The sequence below is a fragment of the Salvelinus alpinus genome, chromosome 10 (genome assembly GCF_045679555.1).
Source record: "Salvelinus alpinus chromosome 10, SLU_Salpinus.1, whole genome shotgun sequence".
NCBI lineage: Eukaryota > Metazoa > Chordata > Actinopteri > Salmoniformes > Salmonidae > Salvelinus > Salvelinus alpinus.
The window spans coordinates 59,929,023-59,949,908 of record NC_092095.1 but is presented as its reverse complement, the minus strand read 5'-3'; the positions used below and the strand labels follow the sequence as shown (position 1 = coordinate 59,949,908).

At 45.6% G+C, this 20,886-nt stretch overlaps 1 protein-coding gene across 2 annotated transcripts in view; it reads left to right on the top strand.

Annotated features, from left to right (window-relative positions):
• The first annotated feature begins 214 nt into the window (after nt 1-214).
• Nucleotides 215-20,886, top strand: part of LOC139532463 (fibroblast growth factor 14-like) — a 110,077-nt gene continuing 89,405 nt past the window's right edge. The window contains exon 1 of one of the 2 annotated variants that reach the window (XM_071330049.1): nt 215-1,291. In XM_071330049.1, the coding sequence (XP_071186150.1) occupies nt 787-1,291 (505 nt within the window). In that variant the 5' untranslated portion in view covers nt 215-786. The remainder of the gene's footprint in view (nt 1,292-20,886) is intronic. The other variant, XM_071330051.1, reaches the window with a different exon arrangement.

The following is a 20,886-nucleotide window of genomic DNA, read 5'->3' as shown; positions in this document are numbered from 1 at the left end:
TTTACATATGGCTCTACAACGCACTGGACGTTTCACCCATCTGCGTGAGCCTCAGCCTCAGCATGTTCTCCCCCCAATGGAGAATTCCAATCACGGTTTGGAAGTGACTGGAAAAGACGGGAGAGAGCGAGACGACCGGTGAAGTGACGATATCTCGAGTCACTTTTACCAAAACTGGAGGAGCGTCTCGTTCGTAGGTGATGATGTGGAAACCACGTGTCTACGTGATGGAAAGCCGATCTCTTGGCTTGAACCCCTCCTCCCTCTCATCCCACCCCCCTTCCTCGCGCCCGCCTATCTCCAACGCAGGGGTACGGGACCACGCACACACATCCCTACCGGATGCGTTATACTTTTGGGAGAAGGGAGGGCCATAGTCAGCTTATTTTCATCAACAAGGTGAGGAAGAGAGGAAAAGAAGAGGGGGAAAGAGAAAACAGAAACTACCCGGATAGGAGAGCAGCAGCAGTGCATTGGGACTCTATCAGAGAAGCATGGATTATTCATTTTAAAAAGCCTAGGCTTTATTAAATATTCAACACGTTTTTTTTAAAGACGCAGGAACGAAGGGATTGGGGATTGATTCCTACTGGGATTTACAGTAAAAGCGAGTAGCCTTCACCAACGTGACGACGCGACTTGATTTGGATGCGGGGCTCCAGCGATTGGCTATGCGTTGTTGGTTAGAAAGCTCCGCTGCAGTGTTCGCATAGGGATGGTACCCCTACGGGTTCACTAACGGACCGATCCCATATCCACCCTCACCCCGGGAACGTACGAACTAATATGCAATGGTTTTTTGTCCAGAAATCCACCGCGTTTCGCCGACTACACGCTAGCTCCGCATGTCTGTCTGCCGCACCGCTCCCCCTGTGCGGCAGATGCGATCTAAAGAGTCTATTTGGGCTTCTGACGCGCCGGCCAGGCGGCAGCAGCAGTACCCGCAGCAGCGATACCGTTAAGGAGCAGGAGCAAGTGGAGGAAACTGCAGCAATCGCCTTCATTCTGAGGTATAACGAAGCGTTTCTGCAGCTAAGCGCCAACGCGAAGGACCCGGGGATTCACCTGTTCTGTTCTATGGTCCAGCTGGTTGGGCCGAGTCGCAGAGCTAAGCCCAACGGGACCTGGCTGTTATGCAAGCGGGGGGAGCGAGTCCCCATGAGGGTGTCTAGGCTGCTGGAGCGCTCCTCGACCAAATCGATGAGGTTTCTTTGGAACATTTACAGCAAAGGATCGCATATGCTGCAGTGTCTTTGTGGCAAGAGTCTCAAGAAAACCAAGAACCCAACTGGTGAGTGAGAGACTGAGAGAGTGACAGAGAAAGCGAGAGAGAGACCCCCCTGTGTGTGTGTGTGTGTGTGTGTGTGTGTGTGTGTGTGTGTGTGTGTGTGTGTGTGTGTGTGTGTGTGTGTGTGTGTGTGTGTGTGTGTATTTCTCCCCTGTGACTGCACTGTTAGACGCAAGCTTATGGTTGCTGGTGTGTTGTAGCTGCAATCGCAATTGTGCACCAAGTGAGCGCAGGGGGAGAGGATGAGAGGGAGAAAGAGGAGGAGGAGAGGAGGGGGTGAATAACTTATTTGCGCAGACCCCACTACTGCTGCCACTGCTGCTGCTGGTGTTGTGTGTGCGTGTGTGTGTGTGTGCGTGTGTGTGTGTGTGTTGAGCGTGCGCGTGCCAGAAGCGCAGCAGGAAAAAAGCCAACACACAAAAACAAATCCCTCAAACGCAACGACACAGCAACACATAGATTTCAGCTGTAGCGGAACTTTTTCAGGTGATTGTAGGGCCTGTAATGCCAATTCAATTTAGCTGCAGACTGTATCGAGGCTGCGTCTTTTCGCTGTGCTGTGGCTGCCGCTGTTCTCACTCGGGTTTGTTCGGGTTTGTATCACTGCAGTATAGCTCACTTCTGCAACACTTCCACGGGCTCAGCTCAGTACTGGCCCAGTCAAACACTCTGCGGCCCTAAACCTAAACGCAATGTTTCCCCTTTACGCCGATATTAAGAATTCACCAAGGCTGCATACGAATTGGACATCAAGGCTATCTGTTGATGCAGCTCACACACGTTGCCATGACTGTAAATACACGCTGAGATATACACAGCATTTTTTTGTTTTGCATAGAGCTTTTGATCTATAAATAACATCATCAGATATTCCAACACAAAGGCCTGTAGCATCTCATGCAAAGCAATGCGACATATGCTGCACCAACAATGGAACATTTAGGCCAACTTTGAATTACACAAGGCCTACCACGTCTTTTCTCTCTTCCGCAAATAGGTTATTTTTCTAGTAGGCCTACACTGAAAAAAAACAAGGTTCTTAAATAGTTCTTCCTCAGCTCTTAAAGGGACAGTTCGAGATTTGGCAGTGAAGCCCTTTATCTACTTCCCCAGAGTCAGATGAACTCGTGGAGACCATTTTTATGTCTGTGTTGCAGTGTGAAGGAAGTTGCTAACTAGCAATAGCGAAATGTGTTATTCTAGCTGTTCCCATAGACTTCCAGTCATTGCACTAACGCTAGTTAGCGTTGGCTCATGAAACTGCCTCTAACTTCCTTCATACTGGATGCATATACATCAAAATTGTATCCACAAGTTCATTTGACTCTGGTGAAGGAGAGAACGGGATTCATTGCCAAAATCACGAACTATACCTTTAAGGTTCCTTGGAGAACTCTTGACTGATAAATAGCCTTTGAGTATGTGGGGTTTCATGATGTGGCTTCTACAGTTCTTCAGAATTCTAAAAGGTTCTTGAAATGTACGGAAGCCTCCAGATGTGTCCCTTTCATAGCACACAGCAAATTGGCCAGTGTTAAGAGTGTTTATTTTTCAGTGTAACATTTCTAGTGTTGATTCGGGAGTTAAATTAACACTGGAAGAGTTACATTAACACTGGAAGAGTTAAATTAACACTGGAAGAGTTGAAAAATAATCCCATTGTTTGTGTTAATAACCAGAATTGTAACAAAATCGTGCCCATCATTATCATATTTCTCAGCATTCTCTATTGCTGGTAGAGTTTTGTTTCAATATGTGTACCCCAGGAAAAGTAGCTGTTGCTTTATCACTAGCTCATTGGGATCCTTATAAAATACAAAATACTAAATATCTATATTTTTTGCATGTACATTGATTGATTAATTAATCTTATGCTACTCAAATATAAATAGCATACATTTTTATAAACTAATATAATTTGTTACTTGGACTTATTGCACCTGTTACTGAAATGGTTGTTCCAGTTTAGATGCTTAAGGTAGTCTCATATGTTAGTCTTCCCAACCCTAGCAGTCATTCCGAATGCAGGGTGTGGGTGAATAAACATTCCAAATGTTGGATATCCCCACTTTTAATGGATTCCAATAAGAATTACATATCACTTTGCAAAACAGCATAAAATGACTTGCAGGATTGACGTGACGTGTAAACCTTGAGTTTCAGGACACTGTATTAGAGTAAAACTAGGCCCTCAAAAAAAGGCATTATGTAATATGTATTGTATTGTTTAAAATAATAAAATTTTAAAGATAACATATTCACTTAGTATCTCTACTTGGTGAAGGCCACAGGATTGAAAATTGCATCAACCCTTTCTCTGTCACTAACAAGTCATGGGTGGTAACTCTACAATTCGCTCGAAGGCAAGGCACACTGGGAAATCCACCACTGAATTCACAGGCGGCTGGTGGCATCTACATTTGGGAGGACGGGCTTATAGTAATGGCTTGAATGGAATTAATGGAATGGTATCAAACACATCACACATATGGTTTCCATGTGTTTGATACCATTCCATTCACTCCATTCCAGCCATTATTATGAACTGTCCTTTACAGAACCTATTAGAGATCTATAAAGAACCATGCATACACCTTTATTTTTAATAGGTCCACACTTCTGTAGCCCTCTACAAGTCTGGCTCATCCTTGGGAGCAATATCCAAAGGCCTGAAGGTACCACGTTCATCTGTACAAACAATAGTACGCTAGTATAAACACCATGGGACCACACAGCCGTCATACCGCTCAGGAAGGAGACACGTTCTGTCTCCTAGAGATGAACATACTTTGGGGCGAAAAGTGCAAATCAATCCCAGAACAGCAACGGACCTTGTGAAGATGCTGGAGGAAACAGGTACAAAAGTATCTATATGCACAATAAAATGAGTCCTATATCAACATAACCTGAAAAGCCGCTCAGCAAGAAAGAAGCCACTGCTCCAAAACCGCCATAAAAAAAACAGACTACAGTTTGCAACTGCACATTGGGACAAAGATCCTACTTTTTGGAGAAATGTCCTCTGGTCTGGTGAAACTGTTTGGCTATAATGACCATCGTTATGTTTGGAGGAAAAAAAGGGAGGCTTGCAACCCGAAGAACACCATCCCAACCATGAAGCACGGGGGTGACATCATCATGTTGTGGGGGTGCTTTGCTGCAGGAGGGACTGGTGGACTTCACAAAATAGATGGCATCATGAGGCAGGAAAATTATGTGGATATATTGAAGTAACATCTCAAGACATCAGTCAGGAAGTTAAAGCTTGGTTGCAAATGGGTCTTCCAAATGGACAATGACCCCAAGCATACTTCAAAAGTTGTGGCAAAATGGCTTAAGGACAACAAAGTCAAGGTATTGGAGTGGCCATCACAAAGCCCTGACCTCAACCCTATAGAACATTTGTGGGCAGAACTGAAAAAGCGTGTGCGAGCAAGGAGTCCTACAAACCTGACTCAGTTACACCAGCTCTGTCAGGAGGAATGGGCCAAAATTCACCCAACTTATTGTGGGAAGCTTGTGGAAGGCTACCCTAAACGTTTGACCCAGTTAAACAATTTAAAGGCAATGCTACCAAATACTGATTGAGTGTATGTAAACTTCTGACCCACTGGGAATGTGATGAAAGAAATAAAAGCTGAAATAAATCATTCGCTCTACTATTATTCTGACATTTCACATTCTTAAAATAAAGTGGTGATCCTGACTGACCTAAGACAGGGAATTTTTACTAAGATTAAATGTCAGCAATTGTGAAAAACTGAGTTTAAATGCATTTGGCTAAGGTGTATGTAAACCTTCGACTTCAACTGTACAGAAACTCCCTCCAATAGACATTGAAACATTGCAGTAAATCGCAAACTTCCACAAGTCAGTCTCGAGGGAGAGACCGTGGTGGAACTGGAATCTCATAATGTTCTGGGTCCATAGTTCCAGCACGTTCCAGCACAGCACAATTCCACATGATTCCAACCCAACAGGTCTTGTAAACAAAGCCTCTTCAAAGCTGACTGATACTGTATAGTGATTATACTAGGCTGTTATCTGCAGAAGCTATATATGAGTTTGTTGTGACATGGGACAGTGGTCCAGTCACATTTGACAGAAGAAACAACATTGCAATTGTAAATACAGGCATTTCAGTTTAGTTAGTGTCTATTTTAGCTATCAGAGACAGACAGACAGACAGACAGACAGACACAGAGACAGAGACAGAGACAGAGACAGAGACAGAGAGAGAGAGAGAGAGAGAGAGAGAGAGAGAGAGAGAGAGAGAGAGAGAGAGAGAGAGAGAGAGAGAGAGAGAGAGAGAGAGAGAGAGAGAGAGAGAGAGAGAGAGAGAGAGAGAGAGAGAGAGAGAGAGAGAGAGAGACTATGTCAGCTTGTCTTCTACAGGCTTCTGACCCAGACTCCCAGCAGATGGTTATATGTTCACAGCCTGCTCTGGCTTATAGCTGCCTGGCTGCTTGGTAGAGGGCCTAGTTTGTTTGCTAAATACACCCGGCCTCAATAGCTTTTACTTGTTGTTTTGTTTGTCTCTGTGTGTGAAGTATCGCTTGGCAGCCGCTGTCCATGGTGCTGACCAGGCCCATTAGAAAACTGGGAGTGTTGAATGGACAGCTACAAATGAAGTACCTTATACCAGCGGTAGCCAGCCTTTCTCCTGGGGAGCCCCTGCTACAGGTTATTTCCCCCACCTCTGCAGGTGTGTGTGTGTGCAGTTTAAATCCCGAGAGAGAGAGATTTAATAACCAGTTCATTTTTATTGTTTATTTCACTTTTGTTTATGATCTATTTGACTTGCTTTGGCAATGTAAATATATGTACTATTTATAGTACATAAAACATGCTTATCGCTGTGCAGATATAATGTCATAATTAGATTGATTTAGATTGATTTAGATTTAGATTGATTGAAGCAGAAAGTGTGTGAGTCAGACAACAGCTCTATTCCCAAAGGTACGACTCATCTCTGCTACAGGACTACTTTCATCAAGAGCTCCCATAACAGCTCATTCTACAGGGGAAGGTTAAACAGCACTCAAATGATATCCATTAAGGTCCACTCGCTCTCTCTCACACTCTTTCTCACACACACACACTCTCACTCTCTTTCTCACACACACACACACACACACTCTCACTCTTTTTTCTCACACACACACACACTCTCACTCTCTTTCTCACACACACACACACACTCTCACTCTTTTTTCTCACACACACACACTCACACTCTCTTTCTCACACACACACACACTCTCACTCTCTTTCTCACACACACACACTCTCACTCTCTTTCTCACACACACACACTCTCACTCTCTTTCTCACACACACACACTCTCACTATCTTTCTCACACACACACACTCTCACTCTCTTTCTCACACACACACACACACACACACACACACACACACACACACACACACACACACACACACACACACACACACACACACACACACACACACACACACACACACACACACTCTCTCACTCTCTTTCTCACACACACACACTCTCACTCTTTTTCTCACACACACACTCACAATCTCTTTCTCACACACACTCTCACTCTCTTTCTCACACACACACTCACTCTCTTTCACACTCTCTCTTTCAAACTCTCTCTATCACTGACACTCACTCTCAATCTTTCTCTCTCGCTCGCTCTATCGTTTCAATATAAGCCACTCAGCATCACTGACCGTCATTTATTGTTTAAAGGGAAAAAGGTGATGTTATTTAATGCCTCGTACCCCATTTAACCGTGTCCCAGCTAGAAGCTTTCTCACTTCCTTTCTTCCTCACACACACACACACACACACGCACACGCACGCGCACGCACGCACATGCACACACATACACACACATGCACAAACACACACACACACACACACAAATGCACATGCATACACACACACAAATGCACACGCACACACACACACACACACACACACACACACACACACACACACACACACACACACACACACACACACACACACACACACACACACACACACACGTAAAGACACACCCACACACACATACATCCTCAGGGGTTGAATGTTGTATTGACCGCTGCTGGATCCATGATCAGTTGAGGCCAGAGAGAAAGGCCAAGGTTCAGTGATACACAACATTAAATTAGCACATCAATTTCTACCCCACAACACCGACTGAGAAAATGGTGTGTGTGGGCTGGGCATTTGAAGATTACAGTACTAGAAGGTCCTTTGAGTCTTAGTTTTGTATTTTGATTGAGAAACCAGCATTCTATATCAGCACAAGGGCTCAATACAGACAGCCAGTGTAAGGTCCTACAGATTGCCAGAGGGGTGAACTCTATGTGGAGCAGGCATCCGGCTTTGGCTGCGTAAATGCCCAGCTAGTGTAACGGTGCTAGCTTTAGCATCCCTCAGACTGCCAGTGCAATTCCTATTGGAAATGCTAACAGGTAGCACCTCTCGCTATACAGCTTTGTAATTAAGAAATAACACACAAGGGGTTGTGGTATATTACCAATATACCACGGCTAAGGGCTGTTCTTAGCCATGACGCAAGGCACTACCTTATTGCTATTATAAACTGGTTCCTAACGTAATTACAAAAGTTTTAAAAAACTGTTTTGTTATACCCATGATATACAGTCTGATATAGCACAGCTTGTGGCTTCCCGGGTGGAGCAGTGGTCTAAGGCACTGCATTGCAGTGCTAGCTGTGCCACAAGAGATTCTGGGTTCGAACCCCGGGAGGTCCATGGGGCGATGCACAATTGGCCCAGCATCGTCCGGGTTAGGGGGGGTTTGGCCGGCACACTGACCAGGTCGCCAGGTGTACGGTGTTTCCTCCGACACATTAGGTGCGGCTGGCTTCTGGGTTGGATGTGTGCTGTGTCAAGAAGCAGTGCGGCTAGGTTGGGTTGTGTTTCGGAGGACGCATGGATCTTCACCTCTCCCGAGTCCGTATGGGAGTTGCAGCGATGAGAGAAGACTAACTACTACCAATTGGATACCAAGAAATTGGGGAGAAGGGGAAAAAAGTAAGATATAGCACAGCTTTCAGCCAATCAGCATTCAGGGGTCAAACCACCCAGTTTATAATAAAGCTTATATCATTGCAGGACTCTCAGGGGATACGTGATAGGCTTTTTTCTGTTCAATGGAAACAGTTTAGGATTATCTTTCATATTCACTGATCTAACAACAGGACACAGGTAACAGCTAATGTGCTGGTGACCTGACAACATGACACAGGTAACAGCTGATTTGCTGGTGACTATTGTGATTTTAGTGTCTGCCTGATCACACAATTATATACAATGATACATTGAGCAGCCCCAGACTGGAAAACACCATTAAATACAATGATACATTGAACTGGACAGCCCCAGACTGGAAAACACCTTTATATACAATGACACATTAAGCTGCCCAGCCCCAGACTGGAAAACACCTTTATATACAATGATACATTGACCTGGACAGCCCCAGACTGGAAAACACCTTATTATACAATGAGACATTGAGCTGGACAGCCCCAGACTGGAAAACACCTTTATATACAATAACACATTGAGCTGCCCAGCCCCGGACTGGGAAACACCTTATTATACAATGAGACATTGAGCTGGACAGCCCCAGACTGGAAAACACCTTTATATACAATGATACATTGAGCTGCCCAGCCCCAGACTGGGAAACACCTTATTATACAATGATACATTGAGCTGGACAGCCCCAGACTGGAAAACACCTTTATATACAATAACACACTGAGCTGCCCAGCCCCGGACTGGGAAACACCTTTATATACAATGATACATTGAGCTGCCGAGCCCCAGACTGGAAACACCTTTATATACAATGAGACATTGAGCTGGACAGCCCCAGACCGGGAAACACCATTATATACAATGATACATTGAGCTGCCCAGCCCCAGACTGGAAACACCTTTATATACAATGATACATTGAGCTGGACAGCCCCAGACTGGAAAACACCTTTATATACAATGATACACTGAGCTGCCCAGCCCCAGACTGGGAAACACCTTATTATACAATGATACATTGAGCTGGACTGCCCCAGACTGGAAAACACCTTTATATACAATAACACATTGAGCTGCCCAGCCCCGGACTGGGAAACACCTTTATATACAATGATACATTGAGCTGCCCAGCCCCGGACTGGGAAACACCTTTATATACAATGATACATTGAGCTGCCCAGCCCCGGACTGGGAAACACCTTTATATACAATGATACATTGAGCTGCCCAGCCCCAGACTGAGAAATAACATTATATACAATGATACATTGAGCTGGACAGCCCCAGAATGGAAAACTCCTTTATATACAATGATACATTGAGCTGCCCAGCCCCAGACCGGGAAACACCATTATATACAATGATACATTGAGCTGCCCAGCCCCAGACTGGAAACACCATTATATACAATGATACATTGAGCTGCCCAGCCCCAGACCGGGAAAAACAATTACATACAATGATACATTGAGCTGCCCAGCCCCAGACCGGGAAACACAATTATATACAATGATACATTGAGCTGGACTGCCCCAGACTAGAATACACCTTTATATACAATGATACATTGAGCTGGACAGCCCCAGACTGGGAAACGCCATTAAATACAATGATACATTGAGCTGCCCAGCCCCAGACCGTGAAACACCATTATATACAATGATACATTGAGCTGCCCAGCCCCAGACCGTGAAACACCATTATATACAATGATACATTGAGCTGCCCAGCCCCAGACCGGGAAACACAATTATATACAATGATACATTGAGCTGGACTGCCCCAGACTGGAATACACCTTTATATACAATGATACATTGAGCTGGACAGCCCCAGACTGGGAAACGCCATTAAATACAATGATACATTGAGCTGCCCAGCCCCAGACCGTGAAACACCATTATATACAATGATACATTGAGCTGCCCAGCCCCAGACCGGGAAACACCATTATATACAATGATACATTGAGCTGCCCAGCCCCAGACTGAGAAATACCATTATATACAATGATACATTGAGCTGAACAGCCCCAGACTGGGAAACACCATTAAATGCAAAGATACATTGAGCTGGACAGCCCCAGACTAAGAAACACCTTTATATACAATGATACATTGAGCTGGACAGCCCCAGACTGGAAAACACCTTTATATACAATGATACATTGAGCTGGACAGCCCCAGACTGGAAAACACAATTAAATATAATGATACATTGAGCTGGACAGCCCTAGACTGGAAAAACACAATTAAATACAATGACACATTGAGCTGCCCAGCCCCAGACTGGAATAAACCTTTATATACAATGATACATTGAGCTGCCCAGCCCCAGACTGGAAAACACCTTTATATACAATGATACATTGAGCTGCCCAGCCCCAGACCGGGAAACACCATTATATACAATGAATACATTGAGCTGCCCAGCCCCAGACCGGGAAACACCATTATATACAATGATACATTGAGCTGCCCAGCCCCAGACTGAGAAATACCATTATATACAATGATACATTGAACTGAACAGCCCCAAACTGGAAAACACCATTAAATACAATGATACATTGAGCTGCCCAGCCCCAGACTGGAAAACACAATTATATACAATGGTACATTGAGCTGGACAGACCCAGACTGGAAAACACCTTAATATACAATAACGCATTGAGCTGCCCAGCCCCGGACTGGGAAACACCATTAAATACAATGATACATTGAGCTGGACAGCCCCAGACTGGAATACACCTTTATATACAATGATACATTGAGCTGCCCAGCCCCAGACTGGGAAACACCTTTATATACAATGATACATTGAGCTGCCCAGCCCCGGACTGGGAAACACCTTTATATACAATGATACATTGAGCTGCCCTGCCCCAGACTGAGAAATAACATTATATACAATGATACATTGAGCTGGACAGCCCCAGAATGGAACACTCCTCTATATACAATGATACATTGAGCTGCCCAGCCCCAGACCGGGAAACACCATTATATACAATGATACATTGAGCTGCCCAGCCCCAGACTGGAAACACCATTATATACAATGATACATTGAGCTGCCCAGCCCCAGACCGGGAAACACAATTATATACAATGATACATTGAGCTGGACTGCCCCAGACTGGAATACACCTTTATATACAATGATACATTGAGCTGGAACGCCCCAGACTGGGAAACGCCATTAAATACAATGATACATTAAGCTGCCCAGCCCCAGACTGGAAAGCAGCTTTATATACAATGATACATTGAGCTGCCCAGACCCAGACCGGGAAACACCATTATATACAATGATACATTGAAATGAACAGCCCCAGACTGGGAAACACCATTAAATACAAAGATACATTGAGCTGGACAGCCCCAGACTAAGAAACACCTTTATATACAATGATACATTGAGCTGGACAGCCCCAGACTGGGAAACGCCATTAAATACAATGATACATTAAGCTGCCCAGCCCCAGACTGGAAAACAGCTTTATATACAATGATACATTGAGCTGCCCAGCCCCAGACCGGGAAACACCATTATATACAATGATACATTGAGCTGCCCAGCCCCAGACCGGGAAACACCATTATATACAATGATACATTGAGCTGAACAGCCCCAGACTGGGAAACACCATTAAATACAAAGATACATTGAGCTGGACAGCCCCAGACTAAGAAACACCTTTATATACAATGATACATTGAGCTGGACAGCCCCAGACTGGAAAACACCTTTATATACAATGATACATTGAGCTGGACAGCCCCAGACTGGAAAACACAATTAAATATAATGATACATTGAGCTGGACAGCCCCAGACTGGAAAACACAATTAAATACAATGATACATTGAGCTTCCCAGCCCCAGACTGGAATACACCTTTATATACAATGATACATTGAGCTGGACAGCCCCAGACTGGAAAACACCTTTATATACAATGATACATTGAGCTGGACAGCCCCAGACTGGAAAACACAATTAAATATAATGATACATTGAGCTGGACAGCCCCAGACTGGAAAACACAATTATATACAATGGTACATTAAGCTGGACAGACCCAGACTGGAAAACACCTTAATATACAATAACGCATTGAGCTGCCCAGCCCCGGACTGGGAAACACCTTTATATACAATGATACATTGAGCTGCCCAGCCCCGGACTGGGAAACACCTTTATATACAATGATACATTGAGCTGCTCAGCCCCAGACTGAGAAATAGCATTATATACAATGATACATTGAGCTGGACAGCCCCAGAATGGAAAACTCCTTTATATACAATGATACATTGAGCTGCCCAGCCCCAGACCGGGAAACACCATTATATACAATGATACATTGAGCTGCCCCGCAACAGACTGAAAACACCATTATATACAATGATACATTGAGCTGCCCAGCCCCAGACCGGGAAACACCATTATATACAATGATACATTGAGCTGGACTGCCCCAGACTGGAAAACACCATTATATACAATGATACATTGAGCTGGACAGCCCCAGACTGGAAAACACCATTAAATACAATGATACATTGAGCTGGACAGCCCCAGACTGGGAAACACCATTAAATACAATGATACATTGAGCTGCCCTGCCCCAGACTGGAATACACCTTTATATACAATGATACATTGAGCTGCCCAGCCCCAGACTGGAAAACACCTTTATATACAATGATACATTGAGCTGGACAGCCAGCGACTGGAAGACAACATTAAATACAATGATACATTGAGCTGGACAGCCCCAGACTGGAAAACACCTTTATATACAATGATACATTGAGCTGGACAGCCCCAGACTGGAAAACACCTTTATATACAATGATACATTGAGCTGCTAAACAGCCCCAGACTGGAAAACACCTTTATATGCAATGATACATTGAGCTGGACAGCCCCAGACTGGAAAACACAATGATACATTGAGCTGGACAGCCCCAGACTGGAAAACACCTTTATATACAATGATACATTGAGCTGGAAAGCCCCAGACTGGCAAACACAATTATATACAATGATACATTGAGCTGCTAAACAGCCCCAGACTGGAAAACACCTTTATATGCAATGATACATTGAGCTGGACAGCCCCAGTGTAACGAACGTCTACTTCGTCCTCCTCCTCAGACGAGGAGAGGCGAGAAGGATCAGATGACCAATATGCAGCGTGGTAATTTGACATAACGATGTTTATTAAAGAATAAAGACGACCACGAAAAACACTTGAGAATTTACAAAATAATAAACGGAGTCAACAGACCTGAACAAACGAACTTACATAACACGAAGAACGCACGAACAGGAAAATAGACTACACAAAAACCGAACGAACAAACGAAACAGTCCCGTGTGGTGCAAACAGACACAGACACGGAAGACAACCACCCACAACAAACAATGTGAAACAACCTACCTTAATATGGTTCTCAATCAGAGGAAACGTAAACCACCTGCCTCTAATTGAGAACCATATCAGGTAACCCATTAACCAACATAGATACACATAACATAGAATGCCCACCCCAACTCACGCCCTGACCGACTAAACACATACAAAACAACAGAAAACAGGTCAGGAACGTGACACCCAGACTGGAAAACACCATTACATACAATGATACATTGAGCTGGACAGCCCCAGGCTGGAGAACACCTTTATATACAATGATACATTGAGCTGCCCAGCCGCAGACTGGGAAATACCATTATATACAATAATACATTGAGCTGGACAGCCCCAGACTGGGAAATACCATTATATACAATAATACATTGAGCTGGACAGCCCCAGACTGGAAAACACCTTTATATACAATGATGCATTGAGCTGGACAGCCCCAGACTGGAAACACCTTTATATACAATGATACATTAAGCTGGACAGCCCCAGACTGGGAAACACCTTTATATACAATGATACATTGAGCTGCCCAGCCCCAGACTGGAAAACACCTTTATATACAATGATACATTGAGCTGGACAGCCCCAGACTGGAAACACCTTTATATACAATGATACATTAAGCTGGACAGCCCCAGACTGGGAAACACCTTTATATACAATGATACATTGAGCTGGACAGCCCCAGACTGGAAAAATAAGAGAGAAGGGAGATTTGCTGAATTGGCCGTTTCTCTTTTTTCTCTGAACTGCACTATTAGTACAAGTCCTGTGGGAGTTCTTACTGCTGAGGTTGACATGTCAGTGTGTGTGTGTGCGTATCTGTGTACGTTTTTAAGTGTATGTGTATGTTTGTGTATGTGCAATATCAAATCAATAGTGGTAAGTTGTAGCTCTCTTCTCTATTCTCTTCTCTCTTTCTCTCTCGTTTCATGTCTCTCTGTTTCGCTCTCTCTCTCTCTCTTCTGTGACTCCGTGGCCCGGGCCTGAGGCATATATATTTTTACCACCCACCACACTTCCTCTTTGTCTGCTGGCTGGTGTTAAAGGCGTGTGCCCAATACATAACGTGCTGCGGTTTGCCCTGCTGCCTCTCCTTTCTGTATGTCTAAGAGGAGTTTAGATGGCATACACCTTCCTGTACTTGCCATTGTGATTGATTCTTATTACGTAATGACATTACAGGGTTCAGTTGACCATTCTGATGGTTTCTCATTATGACATCACAAAGGACTGTTGACCATTCTAAATTAGACTCATTATGACATCACAAAGGACTTCTTTGGTCATTTTAACAGATGCCAATTGATGGCATCACAAATGACTTTGTTGAACTTTTTAACAGATTCCAATTGATGACATCACAGTTGATGACGTGTCCTGTATAATTCTGACAGAGCATAATGTAAATTTGTTTAAATAATTGTTAAATCAATGAGGGTCTTCTCTTATCTCGCTGCTGCTTATGTCCAAGAGGCTTCAGCAATATACATTTCTCTATTTCAAATCAAAGTTTATTTGTCACGTGCGCCGAATACAACAGGTGTAGACCTTACAGTGAAATGCTTACTTAAAATAAAAGCTACAGATACAATCGTTAGGTTGTAAATTAGATGTTGTGGTGCAGCGCCCCCATGTGCATCTGTGTGTGTGTCTGTGTGTGTGTGTTTAACTATTCTTGTGGGGACCAGAAGTGCCCATGTAACGGTTTTCTTCCAGGGGTGAAGGAGAGGACCAAAGTGCAGCGCGGCTAGTGTTAAACATATTTAATAAAGAACAAGTGAAACACTACAAACAACAATACAAAATAACAAATGTGCAAAAACCGAGACAGACCTATCTGGTGCAGACAATCACAGAGACAGGAAACAAACACCCACAAAATCCCAACACCAAACAAGCCTCCTATATATGATTCCCAATCAGGGACAACGATTCACAGCTGTCTCTGATTGAGAACCATATTAGGCTGGACACAGAAACAGACGAACTAGACACACAACATAGAATTCCCACCCAGCTCACGCCCTGACCAACACTAAACAAGCAAAACACATAAGAACTCTGGTCAGGACGTTACAGTACCCCCCTCCTGAGGTGCGGACTCCGAACGCACCCCTACAACTCAAGAGGAGGGTCTGGGTGGGCATCTGTCCGCGGTGGCGGCTCCGGCGCAGGACGAGGACACCACTCCACCACTGTCTTAGTCCCCCTCCTTAGCGTCCTTTGAGTGGCGACCCTCGCCCACGACCTTGGCCTAAGAATCCTCCCCAAGGCGCCCACATGATTTAGGAGGTAGCTCAGGACAGAGAGGTAGCTCAGGACAGAGGGGCAACTCCGGACTAATGGCAGCTCCGGACTGACTGGCAGCTCCGGACTGAGTGGCATTTCCGGACTGAGTGGCAGCTCCGGACTGAGTGGCAGCTCCGGACTGAGTGGCAGCTCATGACTGTAGGGCAGCTCATGACTGTAGGGCAGCTCATGACTGTAGGGCAGCTCATGACTGTAGGGCAGCTCATGACTGGCTGACGGCTCTGGACGCTCATGGCTGACTGACGGCTCCGGCAGATCCTGTCTGGTTGGCGGCTCTGGCAGATCCTGTCTGGTTGGCGGCTCTGGCAGATCCTGTCTGGTTGGCGGCTCTGGCAGATCCTGTCTGGTTGGCGGCCCTGGCAGATCCTGACTGACGAATGGCTCTAGCGGCTCCTGACTGACGAACGGCTCTGACGGCTCGGGACAGACGGGCGGCTCTAACGGCTCGGGACAGACGGATGGCTCTAACGGCGCTGGGGAGACGGATGGCTCAGATGGCGCTGGGGAGACGGATGGCTCAGATGGCGCTGGGGAGACGTATGGCTCAGATGGCGCTAGGGAGACGGATGGCTCCGATGGCGCTTGGCAGACGGATGGCTCCGATGGCGTTGGGCAGACGGGCAGTTCAGACGGCGTTGGGCAGACGGGCAGTTCAGGCACCGCTGGGCAGACGGGCAGTTCAGGCACCGCTGGGCAGACGGCAGACTCTGGCCGGCTGAGACGCACTATAGGCCTGATGCGTGGTGCCGGAACTGGAGGTACCGGGCTGAGGGCACGCACCTCAGGGCGAGTGCGGGGAGGAGGAACAGGGCTCTGGAGATGCACTGGAAGCCTGGTGCGTGGTGTAGGCACTGGTGGTACTGGGCTGGGGCGGGAAGGTGGCGCCGGATATACCGGACCGTGAAAGAGGACACGCGCTCTTGAGCACCGAGCCTCTCCAACCTTACCAGGTTGAATGGTCCCCGTAGCCCTACCAGTGCGGCGAGGTGGAATAGCCCGCACTGGGCTATGCAGGCGAACCGGGGACACCACCTGTAAGGCTGGTGCCATGTACGCCGGCCCGAGGAGACGTACTGGAGGCCAGATATGTTGGGCCGGCTTCATGGCACCCGGTTCGATGCCCAACCTAGCCCTACCAGTGCGGCAAGGTGGAATAGCCCGCACTGGGCTAAGCACGCGTACTGGGGACACCGTGCGCTTTACCGCATAACACGGTGTCTGACCAGTACGACGCCCTCTCACTCCACGGTAAGCCCGGGGAGTTGGCTCAGGTATCCAACCCGGCTTCGCCACACTCCCCTTTAGCCCCCCCCCAAGAAATTTTTGGGTGAGCCTCTCGGGCTTCCAGCCTCTCTTACGTGCTGCCTCCTCAATCCACCGCTCCTGGGCTGTGGCTGCCTCCTCCTCCCGAGAGCGGCGATTCTCTCCAACCTTTGCCCAGGGTCCTTTTCCGTTCATGATTTCCTCCCATGACCATTCCTCCTGGTACCGCTGCTGCTGTTGCTGCTGCCCGTTGCCACGCTGCTTGGTCCGGGTTTGGTGGGTGTTTCTGTAACGGTTTTCTTCCAGGGGTGAAGGAGAGGACCAAAGTGCAGCGCGGCTAGTGTTAAACATGTTTAATAAAGAACAAGTGAAACACTACAAACAACAATACAAAATAACAAATGTGCAAAAACCGAGACAGACCTATCTGGTGCAGACAATCACAGAGACAGGAAACAAACACCCACAAAATCCCAACACCAAACAAGCCTCCTATATATGATTCCCAATCAGGGACAACGATTCACAGCTGTCTCTGATTGAGAACCATATTAGGCTGGACACAGAAACAGACGAACTAGACACACAACATAGAATTCCCACCCAGCTCACGCCCTGACCAACACTAAACAAGCAAAACACATAAGAACTCTGGTCAGGACGTTACAGCCCACAAGAACAGTAAACAAACAAAAATTTGACCAACTGACGACATTTTGTTAGTACCCACGAGGTCAAGTGTTAGAAATACGTTAGGGTTAGTTTTAGGGTTAGGAGTTATCGTTAGGGTAAAGGTTAGGGTTAGGGGTTAGGGGAAATAGGATTTTGAATGGGACTGAATTGTGTGTCCCCACAAGGTTAGCTGTACAAAACTGTGTGTGTGTGTGTGTGTGTGTGTGTGTGTGTGTGTGTGTGTGTGTGTGTGTGTGTGTGTGTGTGTGTGTGTGTGTGTGTGTGTGTGTGTGTGTGTGTGTGTGTGTGTGTGTGTGTGTGTGTGTGTGTGTGTGTGTGCAACTAGCTTTCACAATCTCACTTCAGAATTGGACATCATCCATGTTTCTCAAATTTCAAAGTTCTTCCAAACGTTACATTTTGAAGTGTTTAAGGTTAAGTTTAGGCATTAACCCCCGAATTGTTAAGTAACAGCGCTCACTGTTGTCCCTAGTGGCCGGTTTCCACATCTTCTCTCGACATCCTCAGACATGGATAGACGTTGAATACTGACTTGTATCACGAGTGACCTGGTGTGTGTGTGTGCATACCATGTTTGTGTGCTTTCATTAGCTTATCATCTTGAGTCCGAATAACTAACTCTACGCTAAAGACAATCTTTCTCCTGATCTCTTCTCACTTAAACCTACAAACACTGTTGTCTGCAGACACATAGCTTTAAAGAGCCACTCTACACTGATGTACTTCTATGTGTTCTTCACTTCTGTTTTCATGTTTAGTTTGTTCTCTAATACATTATCCAGTATCTGAAAGCTGCTTATGATTCCCCCATGTCCTCGCTTGCTCCTCACTGCAACACAAACTCAGCCCCCCTTCTGTGACAATAACAAACCCACTACTGAATTACATTTCCACAGAATGTAGATCCCTGGACTACTTTACCTATAACTTCCCGCTGCAACGCCTTTATTAAAATAACGGCTAAATAAAAAATTAATAAAAAATACAGAAATCCACGTTTTATGCAGCCTGGCCTACATTACCCATAACCCCACACATTTCCCCACATGAGTTGATGCGTGTGTGTGTGTGTGTGTGTGTGTGTGCGTGCGTGCGTGGTAAGGCTTTAGAGGTTTCCCTTCAGGTCTATATGTTGTGATAGTGAGTGTGGAAGTGAGGACAGATACCAGTGCAGATATCTCTGCTAAGCGTACTTCAACAGCATCAGAAGTGGAGCCAGTAGACAGACTTATAAGGACCCCAGTCAACAACATTCCTGGTGGCCATTCTTGTACTCTCTCTCTCTCTCTCTCTCTTTCTCTCTCTCTCTCTCTCTCTCTCTCTCTCTCTCTCTCTCTCTCTCTCTGTGTGTTTCTTATGAGGTCCTGATGACTGTATGACACAACAGAGATATTCCTAGCCCTGGGTGTGATATAGGGAAGGGGGAGTGGAGAGATATAACTGGGGGTCCATGGAGGGTGTTTGTGTCACTCATGGATTTAGAGACAGTGCTGCGGATAACAGAGAGGAGGATACGTACTGCATTGGGGAAACTCACACCAGGTAAGGAATGGGTTAGATAGTTTGAAAAAGAGAGAGGGAGAGGGAAAAGCAGTGAGGGAGTGAGGGAGAGAGAGAGAGGGAGAGGGAGAGAGGGAGAGAGGGAAAGGGAGCGAGGGAAAGGGAGAGAGACAGAGCGAAAAGGAAAGCAAGGAGAGGCGGGTCACGGGATGTTACCGCGGTTGTCTGGTCAGGACACTCTGGTAAGTCACTGGGTTCCTGTTGGGTCACAGATGAAGCCTATTGGATGTTTCATAATACTATTGCACTGGGGGAAATTGAGAATCAAACCAACAAGCAGTTGATGACTGAATTGTCTGCTTGTTCAATCTGTAAACCTGTAGCTAGTCATCTTTGGTAAAAAAAATATAAAGTTATAAAATATTCTGTCTGGCCCTATTGTGGCCCTATTGTGATGTCCTCATGCCATATTCAGTGTGTCCCTACAGTGATTTCATTCTAACAAATGCTATCATTGTAGACTTTGTCTGGCCCTATTGTGAAGTCATCATGTCAAATTCCCACTAGCCCTGTTGTGATGTCATCATGTTAAAGTCAATTCTGTCCATGCAGATTCGGTCTGTCCCTATTGTGATGTCATCATGTCAGATTATATCTGTGATTGCTGCCTAAATTGGAAGCAGTTGATTTTCTTTCTGTTCCCCTGGTCATGATTTAAACTCCAAATTCGCACACACACACATAAACACACACAGTGTGACCTGACCCCTGAAGTTTGTAAAGGTGTTTGATAAGGCAGGCGTCAGACTCAAGTCTCTGTCTGAGGACACTGTTTGAAGAGTGTGTGTGTGTGTGTGTGTGTGTGTGTGTGTGTGTGTGTGTGTGTGTGTGTGTGTGTGTGTGTGTGTGTGTGTGTGTGTGTGTGTGTGTGTGTGTGTGTGTGTGTGTGTGTGTGTGTGTGTGTGTGTGTGTGTGTGTGTGTGTGTGTGTGTGTTTACGTGCATATTTTCCAAGGTAGTTAATCCTTGTCAGCACCTGGTATTGTCCCTGCCATGGAAACCTCTCTAGTGTTGACTGACCTGTATACTAATAATAAATGCAGGATATTTACAGATGTATACCTGTCAGCCCTGACCACCTCAGGATTCATATGTATCAAGCATCTCAGAGTAGGAGTGCTGATCTCGGGTCAGGTCCCCTCTGTATATGTAATCTTATTCATTGTGATCTACAAGGCAAAACTGATCCTAAATCAGCCCTCTGACTCTGAGACACTTGGTAGATACAGCGCCAGGTCTCTTTCATACCGTCTCTAGTCCTTCTCATC